Source organism: Chrysochloris asiatica, unplaced genomic scaffold (assembly GCF_000296735.1).
Source record: "Chrysochloris asiatica unplaced genomic scaffold, ChrAsi1.0 scaffold00096, whole genome shotgun sequence".
Taxonomy (NCBI): Eukaryota; Metazoa; Chordata; class Mammalia; order Afrosoricida; family Chrysochloridae; genus Chrysochloris; species Chrysochloris asiatica.
The window spans coordinates 10,343,360-10,369,269 of record NW_006408614.1 but is presented as its reverse complement, the minus strand read 5'-3'; the positions used below and the strand labels follow the sequence as shown (position 1 = coordinate 10,369,269).

Here is a 25,910-nt window from a genome sequence, read left to right as displayed (position 1 = left end):
GAAGCCGCTTCCTGGCTCACTCTCCGAAGCTGAACATCTCGGCCTCCTTCTCCTTCCAGAAGGCGAAACTCCGGTCGATGTAACCGCAGATGTCCTCGCTCCTGAAGCAGTCCCGCTGGACGCCTGGGCCCCGGGTTTCAGGCTCAGGGCCACAGCTGGGAGCCAAGGTGGGGGGCGGCGGTCCCAGCACGCTCAGGCCGGACTTGTGGCCGCGCTCTGGGTCCCAGGCAGGGCCCCGGCTGGAACCGAAGAAGCGGGCTTTGATGTCCTCGAAGCCGTCAGTCCAGGCGCGGCGGCCGGTGGCCACCTCGTCGGTGACGGCCCTGTGGAAGGCGCGCACGGCCTCCCAGCCGTGGGCGCCCAGGTGCTCAAAGACCTCGAAGCACAGTAGGTGCCGCATCTTGCGTTCTTCCGGCGACAGGTCACACTCCAGCAGCTGGAAGTAGCCCAGCATGAAGAGGTCCAGTGTAAGGCTGTCGTAGGGCACGGGCGCTCCGTCCACGTGCGGGAGGAATTGCTCAGGGGACAGCGGGCCACGCGGTCGCCGGCTCAGCCGCCGCAGCTGCCGGCTGGGCACGTGGGCCATAATGGCCTTCCAGTTGGCCAGCAGGTGGGCGATGATGCTGTGTTGCTGCCACAGGTGGCTGAGTCGGGGGCCCTCGCTGGGTGGTGGGGAGGGTGGCTGGGGGCGCTGGGCGCGGTGGGCCACCAGGGTCCTGCAGGCAGCGGTCTTGAGGGCGGGCGTGTAGGCGGATTTCTTCCAGTGGCTGAGGAACAACATGACGATGCGTTCCTTGCGCAGGTTGGCCAGGTCCAGTCTAGGGGCCGCGCCCGCCTCCGCCGGCTCCTCACAGCTGATGCCTGAGTCGCTGGCCTCCTCGGCGTCGCTGGGCCCGCCTTGGGACCGCACAGGGGCCACCCAGCAGCCTCTTACGCACTGCCCAGGCCTGGCCCCCTGCTCACACGGCCCCGGGTTTGGGGTGATGTTCTCGAAGTTGCCCCGCAGCACCCGCACGGACACCCCGCACTCCTGGATCTCCCGCTGGGCCTCGCTGCGCGGGGGGCTGGCCGGAGGTTCCCGCGTGGCTGCGTCCGGGACCCGGACTGCTGGCCGTTCGTCGCCTTGCATCAGCCCATTGACGCCCCGAAGCAGCAGGGACATGCTGCGCACCAGCCGGGCAATGTGGGTGCACCAGAAGGGCAGAGGCTGGCTGCCCGGTGCCGCGCCCGCCTCCGCCTCACCCTCGGGCAGCGCCACAGCCGGGGCCTCGGCCTCGTCGCCCTCTGGCCCGGGCGCCCGGGGCAGGAAGTGGCTGTTGACGGTGATGCTGACCACGGGTGCGGGGAGAAGAGCCTGCAGCTCCGCGGCCAGCCGCCCCAGCTCGCTCTCGTACTCCTGACAACGTCGGCGTAGCTGCAGGTCCGCGATCTGCTTCTCCAGGTACACCAGGTCGTCCTCCGTTAGCAGCTCCCCGAAGGGGCCCAGGATGGCCTGGTGGGCCTGCGAGTATCGCCAGGCTGCCTGCTCCGCGGGGGCCCCGCTCCCGCCATCCTCCTGGGTACAGAGAGGGGGAGGTCAGGGGCGTGGTCCTACAAGGTGACATGAGGTGCCTGGCAGGCCCCTGTGCAGAGCTTGAAGGCTCAGGACAGGCACCGCCCTGTGGGGAATCCCTCTTCTCCCTCACAGGAAGCTAGGGCACCCTGAGCTTCATTCCCTTCATCACCTCCACGTTTAATGCAAATGATCTCCGTCCTCAGAGCCCTCCCCACGCAGATGGCAGTCTTACCAACTCTACTCTACGCAACCAACTTCATCCTCTTCCCCTCACACTCCCCACACACAGAGCCTGGGTACCCACTGCCTGGGCCCACTCCATGTCATCTGCCTGTGCGGGCTTCTCTATGCCCCAGTAGCCCGAGGACATATACCATCTCTGGTCACAGGTGAGGAGACACTTCTGCTACCTGAAACCAAGGGGCCCTGGATCAGGTGGGACTTAGTACTTGTCAGTCTCAATCCCTTTAGGGCCGGGGCCAGGGGCAGTCACTATGCTGGCAGGGTGTCTGGTCAGGACGCTCTGAGCAGGTTGTTCTGTCGCCCCCACCCCCATCTCCTTCATGCTCAGCCTTTTAGTGATCCTGACCCTCACCACTGTCCCAGGGAAAGATGGAAGGATGCCAAGGAGCTGCCTGGCTGAGCTAGAGTCCTCACCATGGGCCCCTGTGACTCCACCCAACAGGTGGGGACAGGGTGAGCCTCCAGGCCTACACTGACCAACAGCTCTGCAAGGATGAAAGTGTATGTGCCATCCAACTCAGTAGCCACAGGCCACAAATGGCCACCAAGTGTGGTTGGTGTGACTGAGGCAAGGGAGTTTTCTTTTTCATTTGACTTGTAGTGTGGATTTAAAAAGCCCCATCCCCTCAGGCAGCACACATGTCTCAGACAGAACAGTAGATCTGGGGAGTGAGATTCAAGAGGCCGTACACTCAGCAGCCAGATGAGTCCCAAAGAAACTCGAGTGATATCATAGCCTTCCCACTCAGATTTCCAAAGGAGGCCCAGAGGACTCAGCAGGCCCCGATGTCCACCCAGGCTTCCTCTGGTCTCCCCTGCATAGCCTCACCCCATTCCAGGATCCTGGACAGCACCTGCCCCAGGGCCTTTGCACAGATTGCTTCCTCTACTGCAAGGTGCTCAGCTAGCCCTTCTTCACTCCAGGCCCCTGCTCAGTGTCCCCTGACCACCCAGAGACAAAAGACTACTCCTCTCACCCTCTCTCCCTTTGATTTTCCCATAGCACCTCAATGTCCCCAGCAAGAGTCTCTTTCCCACCTGTCCCCCGCTGGACTATAAGTTCCAGGAAGGTGGCCTCGTTCCCTAAGGGGACCTCAGCTCTGAAACACTGAAGGGCAGTCTGCAGGTCCCAGATGGGCTTCACTGCCACCGTCCGGAAGAGGACGCGAAGGCCACAGCGGGCAGACTGCAAGGTACCCGGAGCTCATTCTGAATCCTGCCTCATCTCACATCTCAACCTGTTCCACCTGCCTGGGGACAAAACCTCCCACCCTCAACCCTCGCCCCGGCCCCGCCCAATTAGCGTCCCTGGCCCCGCCCACCACAGTGGCTCCACCCTCCAGGCCCCGCCCCTCCAGCCCTCCAGGCCCATCCCACAGACCAAGCCCCTCCTTTTCCGCTAGACTGCCCCCACCTCGCACCCCGCTCTCCAGGCCGTGTCCAAGTCCCACCTGGCCCTCAGGTGCCCCCTCGGCGCTGAGGCGAGCCTGAAGTTTCCGAACCATCACCTGCCGCTTCCACTCGGGGATGGGCCGGCCGCGTTCATCCCGCGTGGGCACCAACCCGTCCAAGTCACCCGAGGGCGGTCCATCCAGCTGCAACGCGGCCAAGCCGTCCGGGGTGACCGCTGCTGTGTCCGCCCCCTGTGCAAATACGGGGGTCAGAGCTACTGGGTCCGAGGAGACTCAATCCCAGACGGAGAGGCAGGGAGGCCTCAGACACACTGATAGTATGACCCCCAGCCTCCTAAAGACACGGTCGGCCTGAGCCTTCCGCGTCTCCTTTACGGGAGCCCAGGTGTGGTGGGGGGGTCACTGACTGAGATCCCTCTCCCCGAGGAGAGTAGCATGCGGGTGGACAATAGCTGCAGAGACAAGTTCCAGCGGTCAGTTCTGAACTGCAGAAATTGTCTGCCTTTTGGGGACTCTCTGCAACATGCAGTGTTCCCCAAATCACTTGAGCACAGAACGTCTGGGGGAAGGGGTAAGATGAAGGGGAACAGAATCCTTAGCAGTCCCAGGAATTGCCTGGGGGGCGGCACTGAGGAAGGCTGCCAGTCCCCCTTCCCCCCCATTACAGCCGTTCTTCTAGTCTCCTGGAGGAGGCATCCGGGGAGGCTTGAGGCACCCCTGAGCTCAGAAGTCAGGGTGAGGGGCTGGAGCTTTTTGAGGTGTCAAGGAAAGATGCCCACATTTTCTATACTGGCCCTGGGACACGTCTCGAGGGTCTCTGCTCTGAAATCCTCAGGGGCGGAAGGGGTGCCCAGATCTGGAGGAAGGGACTTGGTGAGAGGCCACTGGACTTTGGAAGATGGAGACCTGGAGAATGGGGACGCACCGTGGGGCCCCTCGGGGCTGCTGTGGAGGTTGTGGACGCCATGGTGGGAGGCGGCTCAGGCTGGCCAGGCCAGGCCAGGGTGCCATGTGCTGCTGCTGGCCCTGGTGTCAAAGAGCCTTCTGCATAGGGCGGGGGAGAGAGGAGGTAGCATCAGCCCTGGACCCCCAGCTCAGGACGGAGCCTTGCCCCACCCCCCAGGCCCAGGGTCCAGCCAGCCCTCTACCAAGTGCCCTTGAAGCCCCGGGATGGTTTGCTTCAGGGTCAAGGGGACCAGCCACAGTCTGCATTTTACCCCCTTCCTGTGATGCTGTGGGTTAATGTGCTGGACCACAAAGTCAGCCGTTCAAGCTCACCAGCCGCTCCTTGGAAGCCCTATACAGGGTCACTGAGTCGGAAACTACCTGATGGCACTTAACAACAACACCTCATTCAAAGGACCCCTGGATAAGCACTGGACTGCTAACCATAAGGTAGGTGATTCAAACTTCCAGCTACTCAGAGGGAGAAAGATGAGGCTGTCGCTTCCATAAATATACAGCCCAGAAACTCCATACAGAACTGACTCCATGGCAGTGGGTTTGGTGGGCTTGGTGATTCTGCTCAAGTAAGGAGCCCTGGTGGTGCAGTGGGTTAAGCTTTGGGTGACTGATGGCAAATTTGTCTTAACCAACCCAGCCGGTGCTCTGAGGGCAAACGATGAGGCTGTCTGAGCTGTACTGTCTCGGAGACCCTAAGGAGCACCTCCACTCTGTCTTACTAGGCTGCTGTGAGTAGGAACCCACTGGATGGAGTGGGTGTTGGTGGATCTCACTCTGCCCATCACGCCCACCTGAACCCTCCCTGGGAGGAGTGAGGAAGGCACGGTGCTCAGAGGCAGCCCTGTGGGGCCACTGAACACAAGTTCCTACCCTCCACCCCCACCACACAAGCACACATGCGTACACACATGAACACATGCACACACAAGCACGCACACATGTAAACATGCATGCACACATACCCATGCACATATAAGCACACTTGCATACATACCAGCATGAATACTCTTGCGAGACAAGCATGTGCACATGTGCACACATGAGTATGCACACATATATGATGAAATGTGTACACAAACATCTACATGCATGCCTTCACAATACACACAAGCACACACATGTGCAAACACACAAGGCACATGCATGCACACATGATCATGCATGCACAGCTACACACGCACACTTGCACACATACAAGCAGGCATACATATGTAACCCGAGTGTACACACAAACATGCACACACAAGCACACTTGCATGCAGACAAACATGCACACGTGCACACAAGCACACATATATGCATGTACACACACGTGCACACAGACACAGGCCCATGAGCACACATAGACATGTGCACACACATACACACAGACATGCACTTGCCTCACCCCCCAGACAGGCACAAACACATTCACATGTATGATGGATGTAATGAAGACATGTGCTGAAGCATGTCTACCCTCAATCCAAGGATGCTTTCTGGTATTCACACGCTGCTCACTGTTTTCATAATTCTGGTCACATCCCCAAGCACATGGTTGACCTGTAGTCTGAGGACCTGCCACAATCCCAGAGCAGGTTGAGGTTGAGGACCTCCAGCCAAGCAGAGGTCCCACAAGGTCACCTGGGCAGGAGGCTGGGCCTGAGCTCGGAGTGACCTTCTGCTGGTACTGAGGGGCCAAGGGGGCTGGACTGGGGCTGGTTCTGGGGTCTTAGAATACTCACTGTGGGAAATGTTTGGCAACACCTTAGGAGCCCGGGTGCAGAGGGTTAAGTGTTGGGCTCCTAAATGCAAGGTCGCCCACTAGCTGTTCCATGGAAGAAAGACGAAGCATTCGGCTTCTGTAGAAATGACTGCCTTGGAGACCCTCTGAGCCTGTCCTTCTCTGTTCTCCACAGTCATTAGGGTCAGGACCCACTAGACAGCAGTGGACTGACTTGTTTTTGAGTTGGGTCCCTGAGGTTTCATGTCGGGACTACCTTAGCACTCAACCTCTGTCCACTAGCCTCCTGACCTGTCCTTGCAGGCCAACAGTGGGGTTTAAAAACGTTTTTTGTTTTTTCACCTTAGGAGAGCCATGAAGACCACCAAGGAAACTCAGGCAGGAGAGGGTGGTGAAGGGTCCTCAACCTTCCTTGGTGCCCTGTGTGCCCCCATACCCTCCCCCATGTACTCACGCCTGGGGCTGCCGAGCCCTGAGCCCCCTCTTGCTCCCCCTTCCGGGGTGCACCTGGCAGCTGACAGCGGGGGAGGGGGGAATGGTGGCGGTGGTGGCGTCATCATCAGCGGTACCTGTGGGTGGACAGGCCTGGTCAGCAGAGGCCCAGCGGGGCTGTTACTGGGGCTGGCCCTAGTGCTACAGGATAGGGTACTATGGGGGGGCCCACAGGGTGATGTCCTGGCCGGCTTCCCTGGGGGTGGGGGGCACAGGAGGACAGGTGAGCAGGTCTTGTCTCTCTACCAGTCCCTACATTCCTTCCACGTTGGGTGGCCTGGGGCTCCCCAAACAGCCCCGCAGAGCTCGTCTGGGTACAGTCACTCACTGTGCCACCCCCACCTGTGAACACACCTTTCCACTCCCCCAGCCCATCCTGAAGTACAGTTTGTGGCCCCCACACCTGGGCAGTGTGAGTAGGGGCTCTGGGTGCTGGAGTCTGGCTTGTGTGCACGTTTGGGCTTTGCAAGACATGTGCAATCACACACAGGCCACATGCATACACACTCGCATGTGCACACGACCCCCTGACTGGTCTGAGAAGAGACCCTCCGAGCTTCCGTCCTCCCCGACCATGTGAACCATCGGTTCCTCTGGGTGGGCGGCAATGGACCAGGCGTGGGGATCCGTGTGCCCCTCAGCCAAGGCCACTTTGCATCACCCTATTTTCAGGTGAAGACCCCAAGGCCTGGGGCACAGACCACATGGTCCCTGATCCTTGATATCCACTCAGCTGCCTTCTTTGAGGCCTGTCCCCACCCCATCCCTGGCCTCTGCCGTCGGCATTTCCTCCCCCCACCTCATGAGTGAAGGGCAGGAGCTAGGACCATACCCCCCAGAGCTGTGGGGGCCCAGAGCAGCCAGCCAGGCCCTGCACCCCCAGGTTTCTCAGTCTATAAGGACTCAGACGTCCCCTCCCCCCAGGTTTCTCTATAAGCAGGGCTGCACTGAGGTAAACTTGCCCTGGGGTGGTGGAGTGTCCACAGCAGGTGGTGTTCCGGCTGGACAGGGTCAAGGATAGCACCTGGCCTAGGACCGCCAGGCCCAGAGTCCCCCAGGTCAGCTCCCAGGAGCCTGATATTGGGGAATCCACACCAGCCCCTGCAGGCTCTGACCATTGAGCACCCCAAAAGTCCTTGATTGGAGGGCCTAGGCACCATATCCCATCACGGGGTGTCCTGCCCAGGGCTGGTCATGGCATCCTGGATCCTGTCTCCCTCCCTGCTTTCCCAAGAGCTCTTTCCTCCCACTGCCTGAGTCGAATGGGCACCACAGGAAGCTTACGATGGCCTGAGGTCCTCAGTCTCCTCATGGACACTCTGACACCCACTGATCCCTCTGAGACCCCTCCCAGCCCTTCTCTCCAGCAAACAGTGAAGGGGGGGTGGCTCAATTGGGGGAGGCAGGCTGCTGCCGAGTGCCTGGCAGGGGCATCAGCCCCCATCTCGGCCCATGTGGCCAGGCCAGGTCTGGGGACGGTGCTCAGAGATCCCAATGCCCCTGGTCCCCGAGCCCTTGAAATTCTGAGTCAAGTAACCAGGCACCTGGTTCCCAAGCCCTTGAAATTCTGAGTGGCCTACCAGGTCCCATCTGGGCTGGCCCCCGGCCTCCGCCTGCTCACCCCTCTTGGCAGGAAGTTTTGACCCCCAAGCAGGGCAGCCTGTGGGGGTGCCCTGAGCCTGTGCCCATCCTGTACTCACTCCTTCCAGGGGTCCAGTTTTCAATGCGGAGCCCAGAGGGAGCAGCTGGGCACTGGGGCAGATGCCGCCCCTGGACTGGGAGATGGATGGAGGTCTTAGCCTAGCAGCATGTGTGTGTGTGCCCATGAATATTTGAAGGTGGAGGTGTCAGGTGGCCCAGCAGGCTTGGGCTGGGGTGTGGGATCCCTTACAGTGCCCCAGACCCTTTCTGTAGTAGTACACACCTCTACCCCAGTACAGCCCCTGAGCACAGATGGAGAAACCGAGGCTCAGAGTGGACAGGAGGTGGCATCGCCACAGGATCAGAATCGGGCTTGCTCCCCACAGACCCAAGGATTTCTTGGTCCTTTTGCCCAAGGGCCACCCCTCATGGGTACCAGAGGAGGGAAGGCAGATGAGAACTGGGCAGAAGAGTGGGCGGAGAAGAGGCAGCCTGGTGGGTCTTAGCTCCGACATGTTGGTTGGACCAGCCATGCCCACATGAACTGTTTTTCAGGGGCATGTTGCTGAGAGTGACCCCAGGAAGAAGAGGTGCTTAATGCCTGCTTTAAAAGGGTCCCGTGGCTTTGAGACTTTGTGTGGGGTGGCCCTCTGAGCCACCTTGGAACTTGGAGGCAAGTTGTTGTCAGTTGCCGTTGAGTCGGTACCAACTCATAGCGACCCTGTACACAACAGAACAGAACACTGTGCAGTCCTGTGCCAACCTCGACTACAGAGCTCATACACTGCCTCCTGTGAAAAACTGGCTCCAACAGTTCATGCTTCACTACTAGGCCAAAGGCTGAGGGCTTCGATTTACCCAGCGGTGCTGAGGAAGAAAGTTCTGGTGATCTCCCCCCATAAATATTATAGTACATGGAGTTCTATCTACCCTGCAGCACACGGCGTTCTAGCTACACTGCAGCACAGGGCGTTCTGTCCACACTGCAGCGCACAGCATTCTATCTACACTGCAGCGCACGGCATTCTATCTACACTGCAGCGCACGGCGTTCTATCCATACTGCAGCGCACGGCGTTCTGTCCACACCGCAGCGCACGGCGTTCTATCTACACCGCAGCGCACGGCGTTCTATCTACACCGCAGCGCACGGCGTTCTGTCCACAATGCAGTGCATGGAGTTGCTAAGAGTTGCATCTGACTTGATGACAACCAGTTTGTTTGTTTGTTTCTGGTTTGTTTTGAGACCCAGGAATCCTGGACTCCTGCCAACCCAGACTTTGCGTGACCCCTGAGCCCATGGAAGTGTGGACACAGAAGTCAGGGGCTGACCATTAGATGCTGGCCAGAGGAAGGCGGGGCGGGGCTCCTCTGCCAGACCTGGACAGTATGCACCCCCATCTAGATGCCCTCAGCCTTTGCCCCCCGCCCCCTCACCAAGGTGGGGCAGGCTGAGAAGTCACAGAATGAGGGGCTCAGTGCGGGCAGGGAGGAAGGAAAGATGGATGGTCCACACCCGCTCTCTCTTGCCCCACCTCAGCCTCCCTTCATGGTCTTCAGGAAGAAGTTAGAGCTGCAGAGGGGAGACAGAGCACACACGGAATCATGTCCCTGAGCCCCATTCACTCAGCCACGGTTACAAACCGAATCTTTGTTGTTAAGTGCCGTCAAGTTGATTTCGACCCACAGCAACCCTGTATAGGCTTTCCAAGGAGTGGCTGGTGAGTTTGAACCACCGGTCTTGCGGATCAAGCTGATTTTGCAGTCCAGCACATTTCCTCAGAGCGCCCCACCAGGAATCCAAACCTAACCTGGTGGTAGTGGTTATGTGGCGTGGAGTCGGTTTCTGAGGCTATAAATCTTCACCAGAGCAGAAAGCTAGGAGGTTCCTAATGATTGGTGGGTTAGGGTCATGATCTTCCGGGTCCTGGGCCCTGCACAGCTCCCAGGCCCTGCATCTGGTTTGGGGTGACCTCAGGGGTGGTGGCCGTGCTGGCCTGGCCTGGCCTTTTCTCCGATCGTACTCTTTTCCTGTGTTTTTGTGAGATTTGAGCAGTGTGGTGTCGGCCATGCATTATACATCGAGGGCGGCCTCCGAGCAGGGTTACAGGTCTGTAATGCCACCCAGGCCGAGAAAATCATGACCCAGGGATCAGCAACAGCAGACGACTGAGATTCGGTTACTGGCTGAGAGGCTGCGCCTGCCCCTGCCTAGGGAAGAGACAGCCACAAGAGTCTCTTGGCTTTGGGCCTCAGTTTCCCCATCTGTAAAATGAAGGCGTCTAGGAGCCACAGAGGAAGCCTAGTTAGTTAGTGCAGTGATTTGTGAAAGGAGAACAGTTGGACCCACTAAGCGGTTTCCAAGGGGGATGACAGCCAAGACAACCCCATGGGGCAGTTCTGTTCTGTGCCACAAGGGGGCGCCATGAGTCAGAACCCATGGTAGCTGACAAAGGCCGTCCAGACCCAGGGGGAGGGAATTAGCTGGTACCAGGACCACCCAGTAAACGGTACAGGACTGGGCACTGTGTTATTCTGTTGTACACAGGGTCACCAAGTATGGGAACCAACATCACAGGGCCAGAGCAGCCCGGGGCTGTGCCAGTGTCTGACCCATATTATGAAGCCAGACTTGAGGCTCACAGCTGGCCGGGATTTACCTTCCAGCTCTGGAGGTCAAGTTGGCTCCAGCCTGTTCCCTCCCTCTCTCCTCTGCTGTCCTGCTGCAGCTGGGGGTGCAGGGCAGGCCGTGTGGGGTGAGCAGGATGCTCCGAGCCCTGCACCCAGGCTGATGGCAGGGGTGGGGCAGGGGCTGTCTCCAGGCTCCCTCTGTCTCCTGCCCCACCCCAGGTTGGAGTAGCCCACCCCTCATAGCACTGAGCCCAGGGACAGGGAGAGAGAGCTTGGTAAGGTGGAGAGGCTGTGCGGAGAAGAAGGAGGGAGGCCCAGCTGAGCTTGGCTGCTCTGAGGTCCCATAGACCCTGGAGGTGGGCACCCCTCCCCTGTGCCTCTAGCCTGTCCCCAAACCGCCTCCCCTGGCACTCAGTCTGCCCCACCTCCTCGGAGGCCAGCATGGGGACCTCTGATACTGTGTTCCCATCAATATTGCATCAGCTGTGGCTGATAGTGCCCTCCCCACACGCAAGCAGGAATCCGGCCATCCTGCGGGGAGGGTGGGGGGCTTGGGCCACTGGAGAGTCCGCCCAGTGCGAGTGCGGAGGGGGCCCGATCTCCTCCCCTCTCCTCCCCAAGCAGGGCAGCCCTCTGGGGAACCCGAGATCCAAGAAATAGGTTTGCCTGGACCTTGGAGGTTCAACACCTATGGGCAGGTGTGCACAGTACTTCTCAAGAGGTGAGGACAAAAGCAGGGAACTTCAGTCCTTCCCCCAAGTTCCCAACAAAACTCACAAATGACTCACCTCCAAAAGCTAAGGGTTTAGACTGGAAAGTAGCAGGCAGGTCTGACCCAGAATCAGAACTGGAGAGGAAGAGGTGTGGATGAGGTCATGGAGGACAGACCAACTGACCACAGCAGGCTGGGGCACCGGGGGAAGGGGAGGCCTCTGGCCAGGCAGGGATGTGGAGGCTGCAGGAATACTCAGTGAGGGAACTGATTGGGATGAATTGTGTCCCCCACAAAGAGACATTGAGGTCCTAACCCTATGAACGTGTCCTTGAATGGAAACCAGGTTTTCCTTTTGTTAAGTGAATGAGGTCATATTGGAGTAGCCTGGGCCTTACACAAAATTACTTCAGAGTGGTGTCTCATCAGAAATATGGAAAGCAGACCTGGAGAATCACATACAGAGGGACGACGCCACATGAAGATGGAGGCAGATGTGCCTATGAGCCCGGAGCACCATGGTGGCTGCAGCTACCAGACACTCAGAGACAAAGAAGGACCTCCACATGTAACCTCCAGACTGAGAAAATAAATGTCTGACCACAGGACGTATAATAACCTGCAGTCTCCTTCGTGTCTTTCTCATGAGGATCAAAGACCACAGCTTTAGATACGGGTTGGACCTCAATGTTAAGAAAACGAAACTCCTCACCACTGGACCAATAAACAACATCGTGATAAATGTAGAAAAGACTGAAATTGTCAGTGACTTCATTCTACTTTGATCCATAATAATACCCATGAAAATTGTTGTTGTTGTTAAGTGCCGTGGAGTCAGTTCCGAGGCTGTAAATCTTTACGGGAGCAGAATGCCTCATCTTTCTCCCACGGAACAGCTGGTAGTTTCGAACTGGTGACCTTGCGGTTCGCAGCCCGATTCGTAACCACTTCACTACCAGACCAAGAAATCAGATGACATATTGCATTGAGCAAATCTGCAGCGAAAGACCTCTTTAGAATGTTAAAAAGCAATGCTGTCACTTTGCGGACTAAGGTGTGCCTGACCCCACGTGGTATTTTCAACAACCTGATATGCATTGGAAAGCTGCACAGTGAATAAGGAAGACCACAGAAGAACGGATGCATTTGAGTTATGGTGTGGGAGAAAAATATTCAAAGTCCCATGAACCGTCAGAAGAACAAATAAATCTGTCCTGGAAGAAGTACAGCCAGAATGCTCATTCAAAGTGAGGATGGCCACACGAACTCTCCAACTTGCAGTTTCTTCACTCATTCATTCACTCACTGTTCATTCATTCATTCATTCATTCATTCATTCATCTGTTCATTCATTCATTCACTCATTCATCTGTCCATTCATTCACAGGCCTTTTCTTACGTTCACATTCATTCACTCACTTGTCCCTTCACTCATTATTCCTCTCTCCCGTTCATGCATTTACATACCTGTTCATTCATTCACACACTTGCCACGTTATCCACTTATTCATTGATTCACTCCCCCATTCATCTGCTTGCCCAGTTCTTCACGTGATCACTTATTCATGAACACTGGAGCTGGGGACCAGCTTGAGCAAGACAGATGAAGTCCTCACCCTTACTAATGAGGAAACAGGCTTAGGGAGGTGTTGAGACTGTCTGACGCCAACCGCTAGGGACCAACACCTGCTTTCCCAGGGAGGAGGGCTCTCTGGGGCTCTGATGGGGCTGGCCCGGCATACTCAGGCTTACCTGCTAGGCAGAGGCACAGCCAGAGCCCAAAGGGACCTGGGGTCCTTCTGCCCGCCCCTGGGACCCCTGAGTCACCCAGGAAACAATGTACCAAATGCTGGTTCCAGCCCAGCCCAGGTCCACAGACCAAGGAGTCCCTCCCCCACACCCTGCTTACCGGTCGGGCCATGTCCTGCAGGTATTGGGCACAGCTCTGATGTCCATGGTACTCGGCCAGGTCTGCGGCTGTGTAACCATCCTCATCTCGGAGGGAGGGGTCCACGTGGTGGGAGACCAAGGTCTGGCAGCACTGTAGTGGAGGGCAGACGTGTGACCCACCATGTACACCAAGGACAGTCCCTACGTGCTGGGCCCTATGCACAGGAGCGACACCAAGGCCACTGGGGCGGAGACCTTGACTCCCACAGCGGCCCCACAGCCAGGCCTGGGGACACCACCCTTCCATGCTCAGTACCACACACACTTCAGCTGCCCTTGTCCGATGGGAGCACAGCTGTGGGGTGGGGGGCAGAACCTCGTGGGATCAGTGCCAACTGCAGTGGCTGTCTAAGGCGTGCACACTCAGCCCAGGGAGGAACAAGGGCCCTGGGCTTCGCCCCCAGGTTCCCAGGACTCAGCCGCCTTATCTCCCAGCATGCCCCCCCCATATGCAGGTAGAGTTGTGTCCCCCAGGTTTCAGGTTCTGCCCTCCTTTCTGCCCACCCCACCCCCCATGTTTCTGAGCCCTGATATGGGTGGAGCCCCTTGTCCCCCACTGCACTGGCCAGTCCAGCCCCTCACCTGGACCAGGGCCTCTGTCCACCTCCCTCACTTCCCACTTGGCTTTTTGGGAGAAAGCGGGCAGGGAAGAAGTCAGGGCTGGGGGAGGAGGAGGCCTGGAGGCGTAGACAGCTGGGGGAAACCTGAGGTGGGGGGCATGAAAGACTCAGATGGGAAAGAATGGGAGCTTCTAGAACTATTTCCATAAGCTCTGTGACCCCTTTGGGACCCTGAGCATTTGGACTCTCCCCCTTGAACAGGGTGACTCTGATCAGACACTGCCTTAGACCAGTTAGGCCCCATCTCCCGTGCGTGCGCTGAGTTTAACGGAGACCTGAGACCTACAGAACAGAATCCACTGCCCCTGGCTGCAGGCTCCTTGCCCCGTACCCCACTCCCGGAGTCGGTGCATCAGACTGGAGCTGAGTGAGAGGGTTGTGTGGGGCGTCAGGCCAAGAACAAACGCTGAACTAGAACTCAAACCCCAGAGCAGACCTACTGCTGGTGAGGCTTTCGACTCATCGCGACCCTTTCGGATAGAGCAGAACTGCCCCGTGGCATTTCTGGGGTTGGCATTATTCCGGAAGCAGACTGTCACATGTTTCTTCCTCAGTGTGGCTGGTGGTTTTGAACCTTGGACCTCTAGGTGATCAGCATTTAGTCATGCTGATACCAGGGGTCCTTGAATTATCACCAGAAGGCCCCAGGGACCTGGTCATATCCTGGTACCATGACTTGCTGGTCAGTGAGCTGGGCAGAGAGCAGGGACAAGGACACTAATGGCACAGTTTTTGATTGATTGCTAAACCTAAGGTTGGCGGTACAAACTCACCCAGTGGCCCACAGAAGAAAGACTTAACAATCTCCTTCCATGGAAGATGGATGTTGTGCAGTCGAATTGGTTCCGACTCATAGTGACCCCATATAGGGTTTTCTAGGAGCAGCTGGTGGGTTCAAATTGCCAACCTTGTGGTTCGCAGTCCAGTGCTGACATACATACAAACACACACATATATGTGTATTGTTGTTGTTGTTAAGTGCCATTGAGTGTATAGGACTTCTGAGGGGTGGTGGCTAGTGAGTTTGAACCTCAATTCTTGTGGCTCAAATGGACTTTGTGCTCCAGTGCTTATACTATGGCACCACACCGGGACTCCTTATAAAGATTGTTGTCGTTAAGTGCCGTTGAGTAGGTTCTGACCCCCAGCGACTATGTATAGGGTTTCTGAGGAGCGGCTGGTGAGTCTGAACTGCTGACCTTGGGGTTCAAATGGACCTCTGTTCTATCGCAGTTTGGGTCACCAACAGTGAACTAGTAGTAGGACACACACAGCTGGTGCCCTTTGTTACTGTCGAGCCAGCAGGGGGCGCCCTCTGAGCGGGGAGACTCTCCTCAATCAGAGGGTGAGTCAATACTGGTCCACCTGGCCAGTGTCAACTCCCCGCTTTGGGCTGTGAATGTCAGGCCCCGGGGTGGACTCTCAGCTAGGAGACGTAAGAGGAAATGCCCAGCTTGGGGCGTCCCTGCCCTGCACTTCCTCCTGCCCTGAATGGGCTGAGGCCTACCACACCATGGACCCAACATGCTGAGGAGGGTGAGCCCAGAGACAATGGAGCCCAGGACACTGACCCAGCTGTGTGAGAATTCTTTAGTGTGAGAATAGCTCATGTCATTTCAGCCCCCGTCCTGACAGCGGAGTGCCTCCCTCACAGGCCCAGCAGGCATGCTCGTAAAGGACCATGGAGAAACACACCAGGCTCTGTGCTTACTCATTCCCTGGTATACCACTGACGGGCAAAAGCAGCCACAGATAATCGAGAAACAGGGACATACGTGTTCCTATGCAACTTTATCACAGACACAGAAGTTTTAATGTAATGAATACTTTCTGTGTCTGAATATATTTTCCTTTTGTTTCCATTTAAAAACGTGACAACTGTTCTTAGACTGTGGCGCCTTCTCAAGACAGGTGGTGGGCTGGAGCTAGTTAGCAGGTTTGCTGACCCCTGTTTTGAGGGGCAGTCCTGGTGTGGTGCTGCAGGATAATGTGCTGGACCGAAAAGTCAGTTTGAACCACAAGGTCGGCAGTTCAAACCCACCCAGCTGCTCCTCGGAAACCCTATAATAGGCTTACTATGGGTTGGAATCAACTCAACGGCATGTGACATCAACTACAACTTTAGAGGGACAGAGTCTTGGTAAGATAAACACTTAACTGCAAGGTCGGTTTGAACTGCAAGGTTGGCAGTTTAAAGTCACCAGCTGCTCCTGGGAAACACCATACAAGGTCACTGTGAGTTGGATGCAACATGACAGCATTTAAACAACAAACCTTAGAGGGAAGGCGCCCTGGAAGCGTAGTAGGTTACACGTTGGGCTACTAACCTCAAGGTCGGCAGTTCAGAGCTACCAATGACTCTGTGGGAGACAGAAGAGGCTTTCTGCTCCCATAAAGATTTATAGCCTCAGAAACCCTATACAGGGTCACTATGAGTCAGAAGCAACTCAATGGCACATAATCACTACCACCCCTACCCCAGAGGGAATCCTGGTGTGACGCTGTAGTATCAGCACTGGATCGCTAACCGAAAGTTCAGTGTTCAAACTCGCCAGCAGCTCCTTGGAAACCATATAGAGGATTGGTATGAGTCAGAACCAGCTCGACGGCATTTAACGACAACAACCCTAAAGGGAAAGATCCCTGGTGGCACAGTGGGTTAAGTACTGGGCTGCTGAAGGGAGAACTATGAGGCTTTCTGCCCCCGTGAAGATCTGGTGGGTGGTGGTGGTGATGTGCCGTGGAGCTGGTTCCGACTCACACTGACCCTGCACAGGGTTTCTGAGACTGTAAATCTTTACGGGAGCAGAAGGCCTCATCTTTCTCCCACAGAGCGGCTATTAGATTTGAACTGCTAACCTTTTGGTTAACAGTTCAGCTCGTAATCCACCATCCAGCCCAAAAACAAAGGGCAGTTCTCTGTAGTCCTCTAGGGTCATGATGAGGCAGACTTTTCTGGAAGGCAGGAGAATGACCTCAGAGAGCTGCTGGGGACATAAGCATGTAAATGTTCGGCTGAGCAGAGGCAGCAGGTTAGACATGCAGGAGGAGCTGGGTGGTCCGCTATGGGTGGTCACCTCCTCAGGGGGCCTTGGATGGGGGGAGCAGAGAATTGGGGCTCTGAGCTGGGATGGTGGAGGGGAGTGGGTGAACTGAAGGGAGCAAAGGTTGTGGTAGAAGGGGGTTCAGGTTCTGAACCCTGAGACTCAGAGAAGGGTGATTTTGAGAAGGGTTATCTTCCAAAGATGCCAGTCAGGCCTGAAGGACTCTACTTTGGCTGCTGGACTGCGTTTCTTTGTCGTGTGCAGCTGGGGCCCCGGGGCACCTCATGTCCCATCTGGGAACAGTTGTTGGGAACCTCAGTCTAGGATGGGATGCTCAGCTACACTTCAAACGAAATCATTCTTTTAGGAGAACAGAGCTCATTGTCTCTGGGTTGATTCGGACTCACAGGGACCCTCCAGAACCAAAGAGAACCGCCCTGTAGGGTTTCCAAGGCCGAGAGCTGGAATGGATGCTGTAGCAATGGATTTCTGGGTTCGGTTAATCTTTACAGAAGAACACAGTACACCTGTCTCCTGAGTAGTAGCTGCTAGGTTTGAACTGCCGACCTTAAGGTTAGCAGCCAAGCGCTGAAGTACGGCATAAGTAAAGAAGAGGAAGCCCGTCCATGAGATGGACTGACCCAGTGGCTGCCACAGTGGGCTCGCACACAGCCCATAGCTAAGATTGTGAGAGTGGCCAGGGCTGGGCAGTTTCCTTCTGCTGGACACTGAAGTCACTGTGTGTGAACTGACTCAGCCGCACCTCACACCAACACAGGATGGACAGGTGGGGCACAGGGCATTTTTAGGGCAGTGAAATGATTCTATATGCTATATAATGGGGGCCATTTGACTCTCAGCGTTTGTTAAACCCCAAAGGCCTGTACAACACGAGGGTGAACCCTCACATAAACGACGTCACCACTCGTCTGCGCGTTGGTCGGACTATGGGGGGGTTCTGTGTGGCTGAGATACTGGAAGCTCTGACATTGGTGTTTCATACACCAGCAGGGTCACCCATGGTGGACAGGTTCCAGCGGAGCTTCCAGACTGAGACGGACTAGGCGTGAACTTGGCTGATGAACAGCAGTGGACCATTGTCCAGTATAGTGCTGAGCCTCTCAGGTTGGAAGAAACTTAAAATACGACTGGGGAAGAGCTGCCTCCTCAAAGCAAAGCTGACCTTATAGATATGGATGGAGCAAAGCTTTCAGGACCTTCCTTTGCTGATGGTCCACAAACATCAAACTGTGGACTTCAATAAGTGATAATGTATTGGTATTGGCGCACTGAATATAACAAACGTACCACCTGAATGCAAGATGCGAATCCTTGGGGAAACTGTGGAGGAGGGTTATACAACTTCTCTTTGTGTACCTCCTGCACAATTTTTCTGTAAATCTAAAACTGCTCTGAAAAAATAAAGGCTATTAAATGTGGAGAAAAAAATGTTTCTCAAGCAGAAGGAGCTCTGGTAGCGTAGTGGTTATGAATCGGGCTGCGAAACCTTAAGGTCAGCGGTTCGAAACTACCAGGTGCTCCGCGGGAGAAAGATGAGGCTTTCTGCTCCCGTAAAGATTTACACCCTCGGAAACCCTGTACAGGGTCGCTATGGGTCGGAACCGACTCGATGGCACATAACAACAACATAACAACAGCAGAAGCTAGAGACCTGGTGTGGCACTGTAGAATCAGCGCTGGACTGCTAACCACAAGGTCAGTGGTTCAAACCCACCAGTCGCTCCTTGGAAACTCTACACAGGGTCACTATGAGTTGGAACTGACTCAACAACACTTAACAACAACAACACAAGATGCAGGAGTCCTGGTGTGGCACTGCAGGGTAAACACTGGCCGGCAGTTCAAACCCACCAGCTGCTCCTTGGAAACCCTATACAGGTCATCATTAGTCAGAACTGACTCGATGGCACCACAATAACAACAACACAGTCTGGTGTGGTTGTGTCACATCTTAGTTGAGCCCTGGAGGTTCAGGGACAAGATGGGGGAAGCCCAGGAAACCCCAAGGAAATGACTGACATGCTTTAGGGGATATACTGTTCAGGATAGCATGAGGCAGGTGGCTGGGTGGACCTAGGCATTTTCCCTATTCAGGGGGCTTCAAAAAGTCACTGGAAACACTGCATTCCTTTTCATTCCACTTTCCCACGATCTTTTTGAAGCCCCTTGTAAATGGCATAGTTTTTAGACAAGGCACGTGCCCAGGTGGGCACTCACGAAGGTCATTCTCAAGGGTCGGGTTGTTGGGCTGATGAAGATCTGATGGGCTGGTCAATATTTGCACTACTGGAGGTTTCTGGGTGCTGTGTCCTTGAGCCCCAAAGCTTTCCAGGTGATAAGACGCTCGCTCACATCACCCCCAGGCATGGTTCTTGGGGGGAAGGTGACCCTGGTCGAGACCACCCTTGGAGGACTGTGTGATGTCATCCCAGAATGGGCCATCGGTGGGAGCTGTAAGGGAGCCTAGCATGGAGCAGCTGGGGAGGGCTGAGTTCGGATCCTGGTTTTACTACTTGACCTTGGGCAAATAAGTGACTCTGCTCTCTGAGCCTTCATCGACCCCTCTGTAAAACGGGCCAAAGCGCCCATCTTAGTACTTAAGAGCAGTGAGGCCACTCACAGGGCTGTTGTGGTACAGTAACCCCACACCTCACACCCCGCCCTGCCCGTGCCCACCACACCTCCAACTGCCCGTTCTCCGCTGCATCGTGGAGCGGGGTCCCGCCCCAGGAATCTCTCATGATGGGGACACCCATAAGCAGGAGCCGATCCAGAATGGGTGTGTGTCCACCTCGGGCCGCAAAGTGGAGGGCTGTGGCCCCATCATTATCCCTCGCCATCAGGCTGATGTCAGTGAATGTGACCTGGACACAGAAGTAGAGGGGGACCGGTCAGCAGGTGGGGCTGGGCACCGGAGGGGGTGGAGGGGAGGAAAAGGATCTGTGCTGTCAGGGAGGAAAGAGCCCCCCCACCCCCACCCCCGACTCCAGGAAACTCAGAGGACAAAACCTGCTCTTCAGACCCATCCCTGTAACTCCTGGGCAGGGTGACAGCCAGGGCTCAGGGAGGGGCACAATGAGTCCCCAGGGGTTTTCTTCGGAAACTCCATCATCCCTAAATGGGTCCCAGCTCAAACTTTACTCCAAACACCCCAGGGGCTGGTGTAATTTATCAAATGAAAACACCCACACCTGGCACCTAGGGGCAGTTTGCTGCTGAAGGGAGAGGGTGTGGGAGTGAGGGAAGGTCATCCTTGGTGTCGGGTGTGGCCTGATCCACAGCCTGGGGGTGTGGGGCTCAGAATGGCTGCAGCCACATGACAGACACAGAGCACATGGCGTGGTGCTGAGGGTGAGGCAGAGGGTGGAGCTGGGCTTCAGAGGGAGGGGAGGCAGGTGCCACTCTGAGGGACTGGAGACTACCCAAAGGCCACAGAGCCCTCTCTCCCTGACTCCTTCCCTCCTTCCATGAACTCTTTCTGAGCATCTACTATGTGCCAAGCCTGGGGAACAGGGACAGGTGAAATAAGAATCAAATATGCCATCAGCCAGGTGGTGGCACCAATAACAGGACAGGCAGGCAGGGGAGGGGGCGCTGGGGTGTGGCAGGCCCCCCTCTGAGGTGGGAGTCAGCCAGCCTGAGGAAACCCAGGAGCTGTAGGTGAGGGGCGGCACAGGAGGGAAGAGTCTCCCAGCAGATGGGTCCTCATGGCACCCAGAGTAGCTCTGGAAATGCTTGGTTGAGTCCAGCTGCCTTGGGCTCCGGGCCCTCCATCAGCTCTCCAGTGTCTTCAGGAAGAGCTGGGGACCCCAGGGCTGGCTCGGCCTGTTCTCTCCCCCTCAGGGGCCAGATTCTCTGATTTCCCAGGAGTCTGGAGTTTTCAGTGGGCAAGGCTCTCACCCAGCCACTTCCTGGGGGTAGCCCACGCCCACCACTAGGTTGGGTCTTTGGAAGGAAAGAAACCTGAACAGCCCCTATGCATCCAGTCCAGCGAGAGGGGTGGACTGGACCTGGTTGAGCGCAGGCTGGCCTGGCCAGAATGTATGGCCAAGGGGTCCAGGATAGGTGGGAGCCCAGGACGGGTGTGGTCAGCATTGGACACCTCTGATTCCTTGGGGGAGTAGGCCCCGGGGGTGGAAGGTGGACTTTTTCAAAGGCCTGCACAGGGTTGGGGTTAGGGTGGGCTGGAGAACCTCAGGAGTAGCTCCACCACGTGGTTAAAGCCCCTGCAGGGACCTGGAGCACAAGGGGGCGTGTTTAACTTGTACTGGCTTCTGTTCACATGGCCTTGGTGTCCTTCCCATCGGACCTCCAACAACCCTGGGGGTGCCCATGTCTACGGTGGGCAAACTGAGACCCAGGTTCTGCTGGCTCCGAGGCAATTCAAAGGCAGGGGAATGAGTCCTCAGGTTCCTGGACCCCTCCCCACTCCCGCCGGGCACCCTCTTACCAGCCAGACGACGAGCGAGTAGTGGCCTCGGGCGGCGGCGGCGTGCAGCGCGCTCATGCCGTCCAGGGCACGCAGGTGCACGTCGGCGCCGCAGTCCTTCACCAGGAACTGCGCCAGGTGGAGGTGGCCCTCTTGGCAGGCTAGGTAGAGCGGGGAGGCGCCGCTGCCAGTCCTCTGGTTCACGCCGCTGAGGACGGAGGGGGTGCTCATTGGGGGCGCAGCGTAGGGAGCGGTGCTTGCGCCCGTTTTGTGCCCATCCACTTACAGGGTCACCTGCAGGAGCGCAGGATGCACGGCCCTGGGTCACCAGCGGCGGAAATGGGACGCGCAGCGTCCGCTCGCCTAGGCCCCTCACACGGTGAGCACCGGACCTGGCCACCAGGGGGCGCCAGTCCAGGGCCGTACTGAAGTTTGAACTGCCCAGCGGGCAGCCCAGGCCGTGAGCCCCGCGCACACGGTGAACCGCTTCCAACCTGGTGCTCAGGCTGTGCTCATCCCATAGCAGATGGAACAGAGCAAGGTCTCGGGGTCCCCATGCTCCACTCTGCCCTCGGCCATGTGGCTTAGGAAAGGCAGTCCTCTACCGGAGCTGACCCCATCCCTTCACGTCAACGTCCACCCCTGCCCACCATGGGCTACTTGACCCTGAAGCTCTCCTGAATCCTACGGCCGCCCCCCACGTTTTGGAGATCCCCCACACTCCTTCGTTCCTTCCTTCCTGGTCTCTGGGTCTTGAGAGCAGTACCAGGGTACAGGGCCTCAACTCCCCAAGGCTTCCGTCTGCCTCGGGTCCCCTGTGTTCCCTCTGACCAGCAGCTTGGCGACCTGGAGGTCTCTGCTGGTTCTCAGGGTGCTGGGTGGAGAGGGCTGGGCCTGCAGTATAGACGGGGGGCTGCTTCCAGACCCTCCACTTCTTGGGAGCCTCTGGGGGGTGACCAGCTCTTAGGAACCTCGGCAACCCTTCCCCACTCTGGCAAGGGAGTCCCTGAGACGCCGGCATCTTCCCTAGAGAAACCTATGAGAGCTCAGTCACAGGCCTTAGCTGACAGAAGGGGAAACTGAGGCCCTGAGCCCAAAGGTTTGGGATTGGGATTGAGTCCCTCCCCTCCCCTTCCCCAGGTCCTCGTAGGTTTCTCTGAGTCCTTGGGGTCCCTGCTGAGCCAGTTCTGCCAACAAAGGGGCTGGTCCTTCAGTCACAGAACAGGAGGTCCAGACATGGGATCATGGAGTACGCTTTCTGGGATAGAAGGTCCTCAGCTGTCAAACCCCAATCAGGCATGGACAGACCACAGTAGGCGCCTGTGCTTGGTGAGGTCCAGGTGGCAGGTCTGGACTCAGCTAACTGGACCCGGACTTGCCCACCCCTCAGCTCCAATGGGTGGTGTCTGGTGGGCATGTGGACCAGGTCTTCCGACAATTATAGAGAAACAGGTTGTGGGTGTAAGGGTGTGTATGTGTGTGGGGTGTATGCTTATGAGTGTTGGGACAAGGAGCTTTGGTAATGGAGTGGTTACGGGTCAGGGGACTAATCTCACGACTAGCAGTTTGAAACTACCAGTGGTTCCACCAGAGAAAAATGAGGCTTTCTGCTCCTGAGAGATCTTCAGCTTCGGAAATCCTATATATAGGGTCACCATGAGTCAGAACCGACTCCACAGCACATCACCACCAAGTGCAAGTGTAGTAGTGTGTGTGAGTGTGTAGGGTGTGGGTCTGTGTGTGTGTAGGTGTGTGAGTCTGTGTGTGAATGGGTGTCAGTGTGTACAAGCGATATGTACAATATGTACGTGTGAGTGTATGAGGTGAGAATGGGAAATCCCAATTTGCAAATGGTGGCACCTACTTCAAAAACAGTGGTTCCCCAGGACATCCTGTGGGGCCACCTGAGGGAAGGTCCACAGACTGCTTGGACCAGACGGAATGAGAAGACTCCCCCCATCCCCCCAATCTGAGCCGCAGAGCTTGTCTGGAATGATTTTGGCGGCTGGGACCACAGGTGTTCGGACAGCCCCGCCCTCAGAAAGCAGAGGTGGGCATGGGGGCAGATGAGAAAGAAGGCTGGGCAGACAGTGCAGCCATGAGATGGGGGTCTTGAGGTCAGCACTCCCAAGTGCCCATTACTGTGATGACGGTGAACATCTGTGGGGCAGGACCAGAATGTCCAGGCCGAGATGAAGGTCCTGCCTCAGCCACCCTCCCCCACGCTGCCCACACCATGTGGACTCAGAGCACCACCATCGAGGTTCGAGGTTCCCAGTACAGAGGACACATCCAGGCCACCTGAATGGTCACTCTCAGTCCATCTCCTTCCTATGGCCCTGTTGCGCTGTTAGGCCCACATGGGCTTTCCGTTGGCTGTTCCTGCCCCTCCAGTCTTGTCCCGCACACTGAAAGGCTAGTCTCCCGTTAGACCTGTCTCACACCGGTGGGCATCAAGTCCCCCCATGCCCTCACTCTGAGCCTCGCCCCCTTGTTCCTGCCCACCTTGTGCTCCTGGGGACAGTGTGCTGGCCTTGCTGGACCCCCTCTATAGCCACCAGTGCTGTCCTCTTCTCCCAGGTCCCCCAGGCTGACTGCTCACCTGCTGTGGGCGGCCACCAGAAGTTTCAGACAGGTCAGGTCCCCGCTTACAGCAGCATGGTGCAGGGGCAAGGCCCCCTCTAGTGTCTCCAGCGTGGCCACATGGCCCTCTCGAAGCAGCCACTCGACCACCATGGGGTGCCCGAAGCGGGCGGCCAGGTGCAGTGGGGACACTCCCGAGGCATCTTGGTCCTGCCAAGGCCACAGATGGGGACCATGAGTAAGATGAGAGGCAACCCCACCGCAGGCCTGGCCAAGGCCACACTGCCCAATGTTGTTGCTTCCGGGAGCCTGGCTGTCAGCTCCAGGAAGGGACAGGCCTGGGACTCAAACCAGTCTCAGTGGCTTTTCACCTGGCCCTCTATCCATGCTCTCCTCTGGGTCAGGAAGGTTCCACTCGCCCAGGAGCTGTGGTAGGTTCCAGGAGACCAGGGGTGCTGACCACTGCCCACCAGCTGGTCTGGGCATCAGAACACAACTGAAAGTGTGTGCAGTGCCCACCACTGCCTCTGGGCTTCTCTGGTGAGAACAGGTGTAGAAGCCGTGATGCGGAGCTGACCCTTCAGTCTCCCGGTCGCCCTCACTCTAGGACCCCCAGCAGGCCACTCGATGCCCACAGCACCCAGCCTGATTAGGAAGATGGGTCTTACTGGGGGCCGGGCAGTGTGGGCTTTCACAGGGAGGAGGCTGTGGCTTTCCAGGAATCTATGCTGGCTCTGAGGAGCTCTGGTGGTGCAGTGGGTTAAGCGTTGTGCTGTTCACTGGAAGGTCTGCAGGTGGAACCCACCATCCAGGCTCTGCAGAAGAGGCAGTCTGCCCCCGTAAAGAGGAGACCCTCGGAAACCCTTGGGGGCAGTCCTACCCTGTCTCACAGGGGCACTGAGAGTCAGTGTCCACTCAGTGCTTCAGTGCTTTTTGGATGAACGGGGACACAAATCCAGCTCAGACACTCAGACTGCTGTCCCTGGGGACACAAAGGGCCGGGGCCTCCTGGGTTCGCACCTCCTGCCCCACCCCTGCAGGTCTGTGGCTGTCCCAGGTGGCCTGCACTAGACCACCACCCACTGACCTGTAGGCCGCAGCCTCCCTCACGGACCAGCCAGCACAGCTCAGCCAGGTGGCCGGTGGCGGCAGCGTCGTGGGCAGGTGTGGCCCCATTGTGGGCCTGCTGATTGCCGGGCAGCTGGGCCCTCTGCACCAGGAACTTCACACAGTCCAGGTGGCCAGCACGGGCAGCCAGGTGAACTGGGCCAGCCCCCAGAGCATCGGCCAGGCCTGGGCCCAGGGCCCCATCCTCCATCAGCTGCTCCAAGGTGTCCAGGTCCCCCTGCTTGGCGGCTGTGAGTGCCCGTTGCTCCGCCATGCTCGGACGGGCCACCCGGTACCCCAGCAACCGGGCACCCCAGCGGGTTCTGGGCGGCCTGCACGCAGGCCGGGCTTCCTGTTTCAGGCATGGACACCAGCCCCTGGATCCGGTTACCTGATAGCAGCTCAGAGCGCAGATGGGAGGCAGCCACAAGGTGGGGGCCGGGGGGAGCTTGCAGCCGGGCCAGATGCAGGGCTGGGGAGGCTGCCTGGCCTGTGTGCCCCCTTCTCTCACCTGCAGAGTGAGGGGGTGCATGCACTAGTCTGTCCTGATGGCTGTCCAGCACCTAGTGTGTTTGTTCACTACAAACATGGTCTGGAAGGCGTGGTGGCGGAGTGTCTGCTTTTCCACCAACTGCTTGTGCTCTGTCCTGGCCTTGGGCTAGCGGGAACAGGTCCCGAGGTATGGGGGCAGACCTGGCACTTCTTCAGCGGGGCGGGACCCCCCACAGCCCCTTGCAGACTCCCCGACCACAGCAGCTTCCTAGGGCATTCCAGAGAGCCTGGAG

At 57.3% G+C, this 25,910-nt stretch overlaps 1 protein-coding gene across 1 annotated transcript; it reads right to left on the bottom strand.

Annotated features, from left to right (window-relative positions):
• Positions 1-16: 16 nt before the first annotated feature.
• ESPNL (espin-like) lies at positions 17-25,399 on the bottom strand. The gene is made up of 9 exons (XM_006866821.1): positions 25,106-25,399; positions 24,038-24,228; positions 21,457-21,643; positions 19,688-19,870; positions 13,281-13,412; positions 6,333-6,465; positions 4,136-4,254; positions 3,250-3,441; positions 17-1,555 (listed from the first exon to the last, which is right to left on the bottom strand). Exons 1-9 carry the CDS (start codon positions 25,397-25,399, stop codon positions 17-19), a joined length of 2,970 nt encoding a protein of 989 aa, XP_006866883.1.
• Between the last annotated feature and the right edge of the window lie 511 nt (positions 25,400-25,910).

Coding starts and splice junctions, on each gene's coding strand:
- ESPNL (XM_006866821.1), bottom strand. CDS start 25,399: ATGGCGGAGCAACGGGCACTCACAGCCGCCAAGCAGGGGGACCTGGAC. Junction 24,229..25,105: donor AGGGAGGCTGCGGCCTACAG/GTCAGTGGGTGG, acceptor TGGCCTTGGCAG/GACCAAGATGCCTCGGGAGT. Junction 21,644..24,037: donor CTGGTGGCCGCCCACAGCAG/GTGAGCAGTCAG, acceptor CTCCGTCCTCAG/CGGCGTGAACCAGAGGACTG.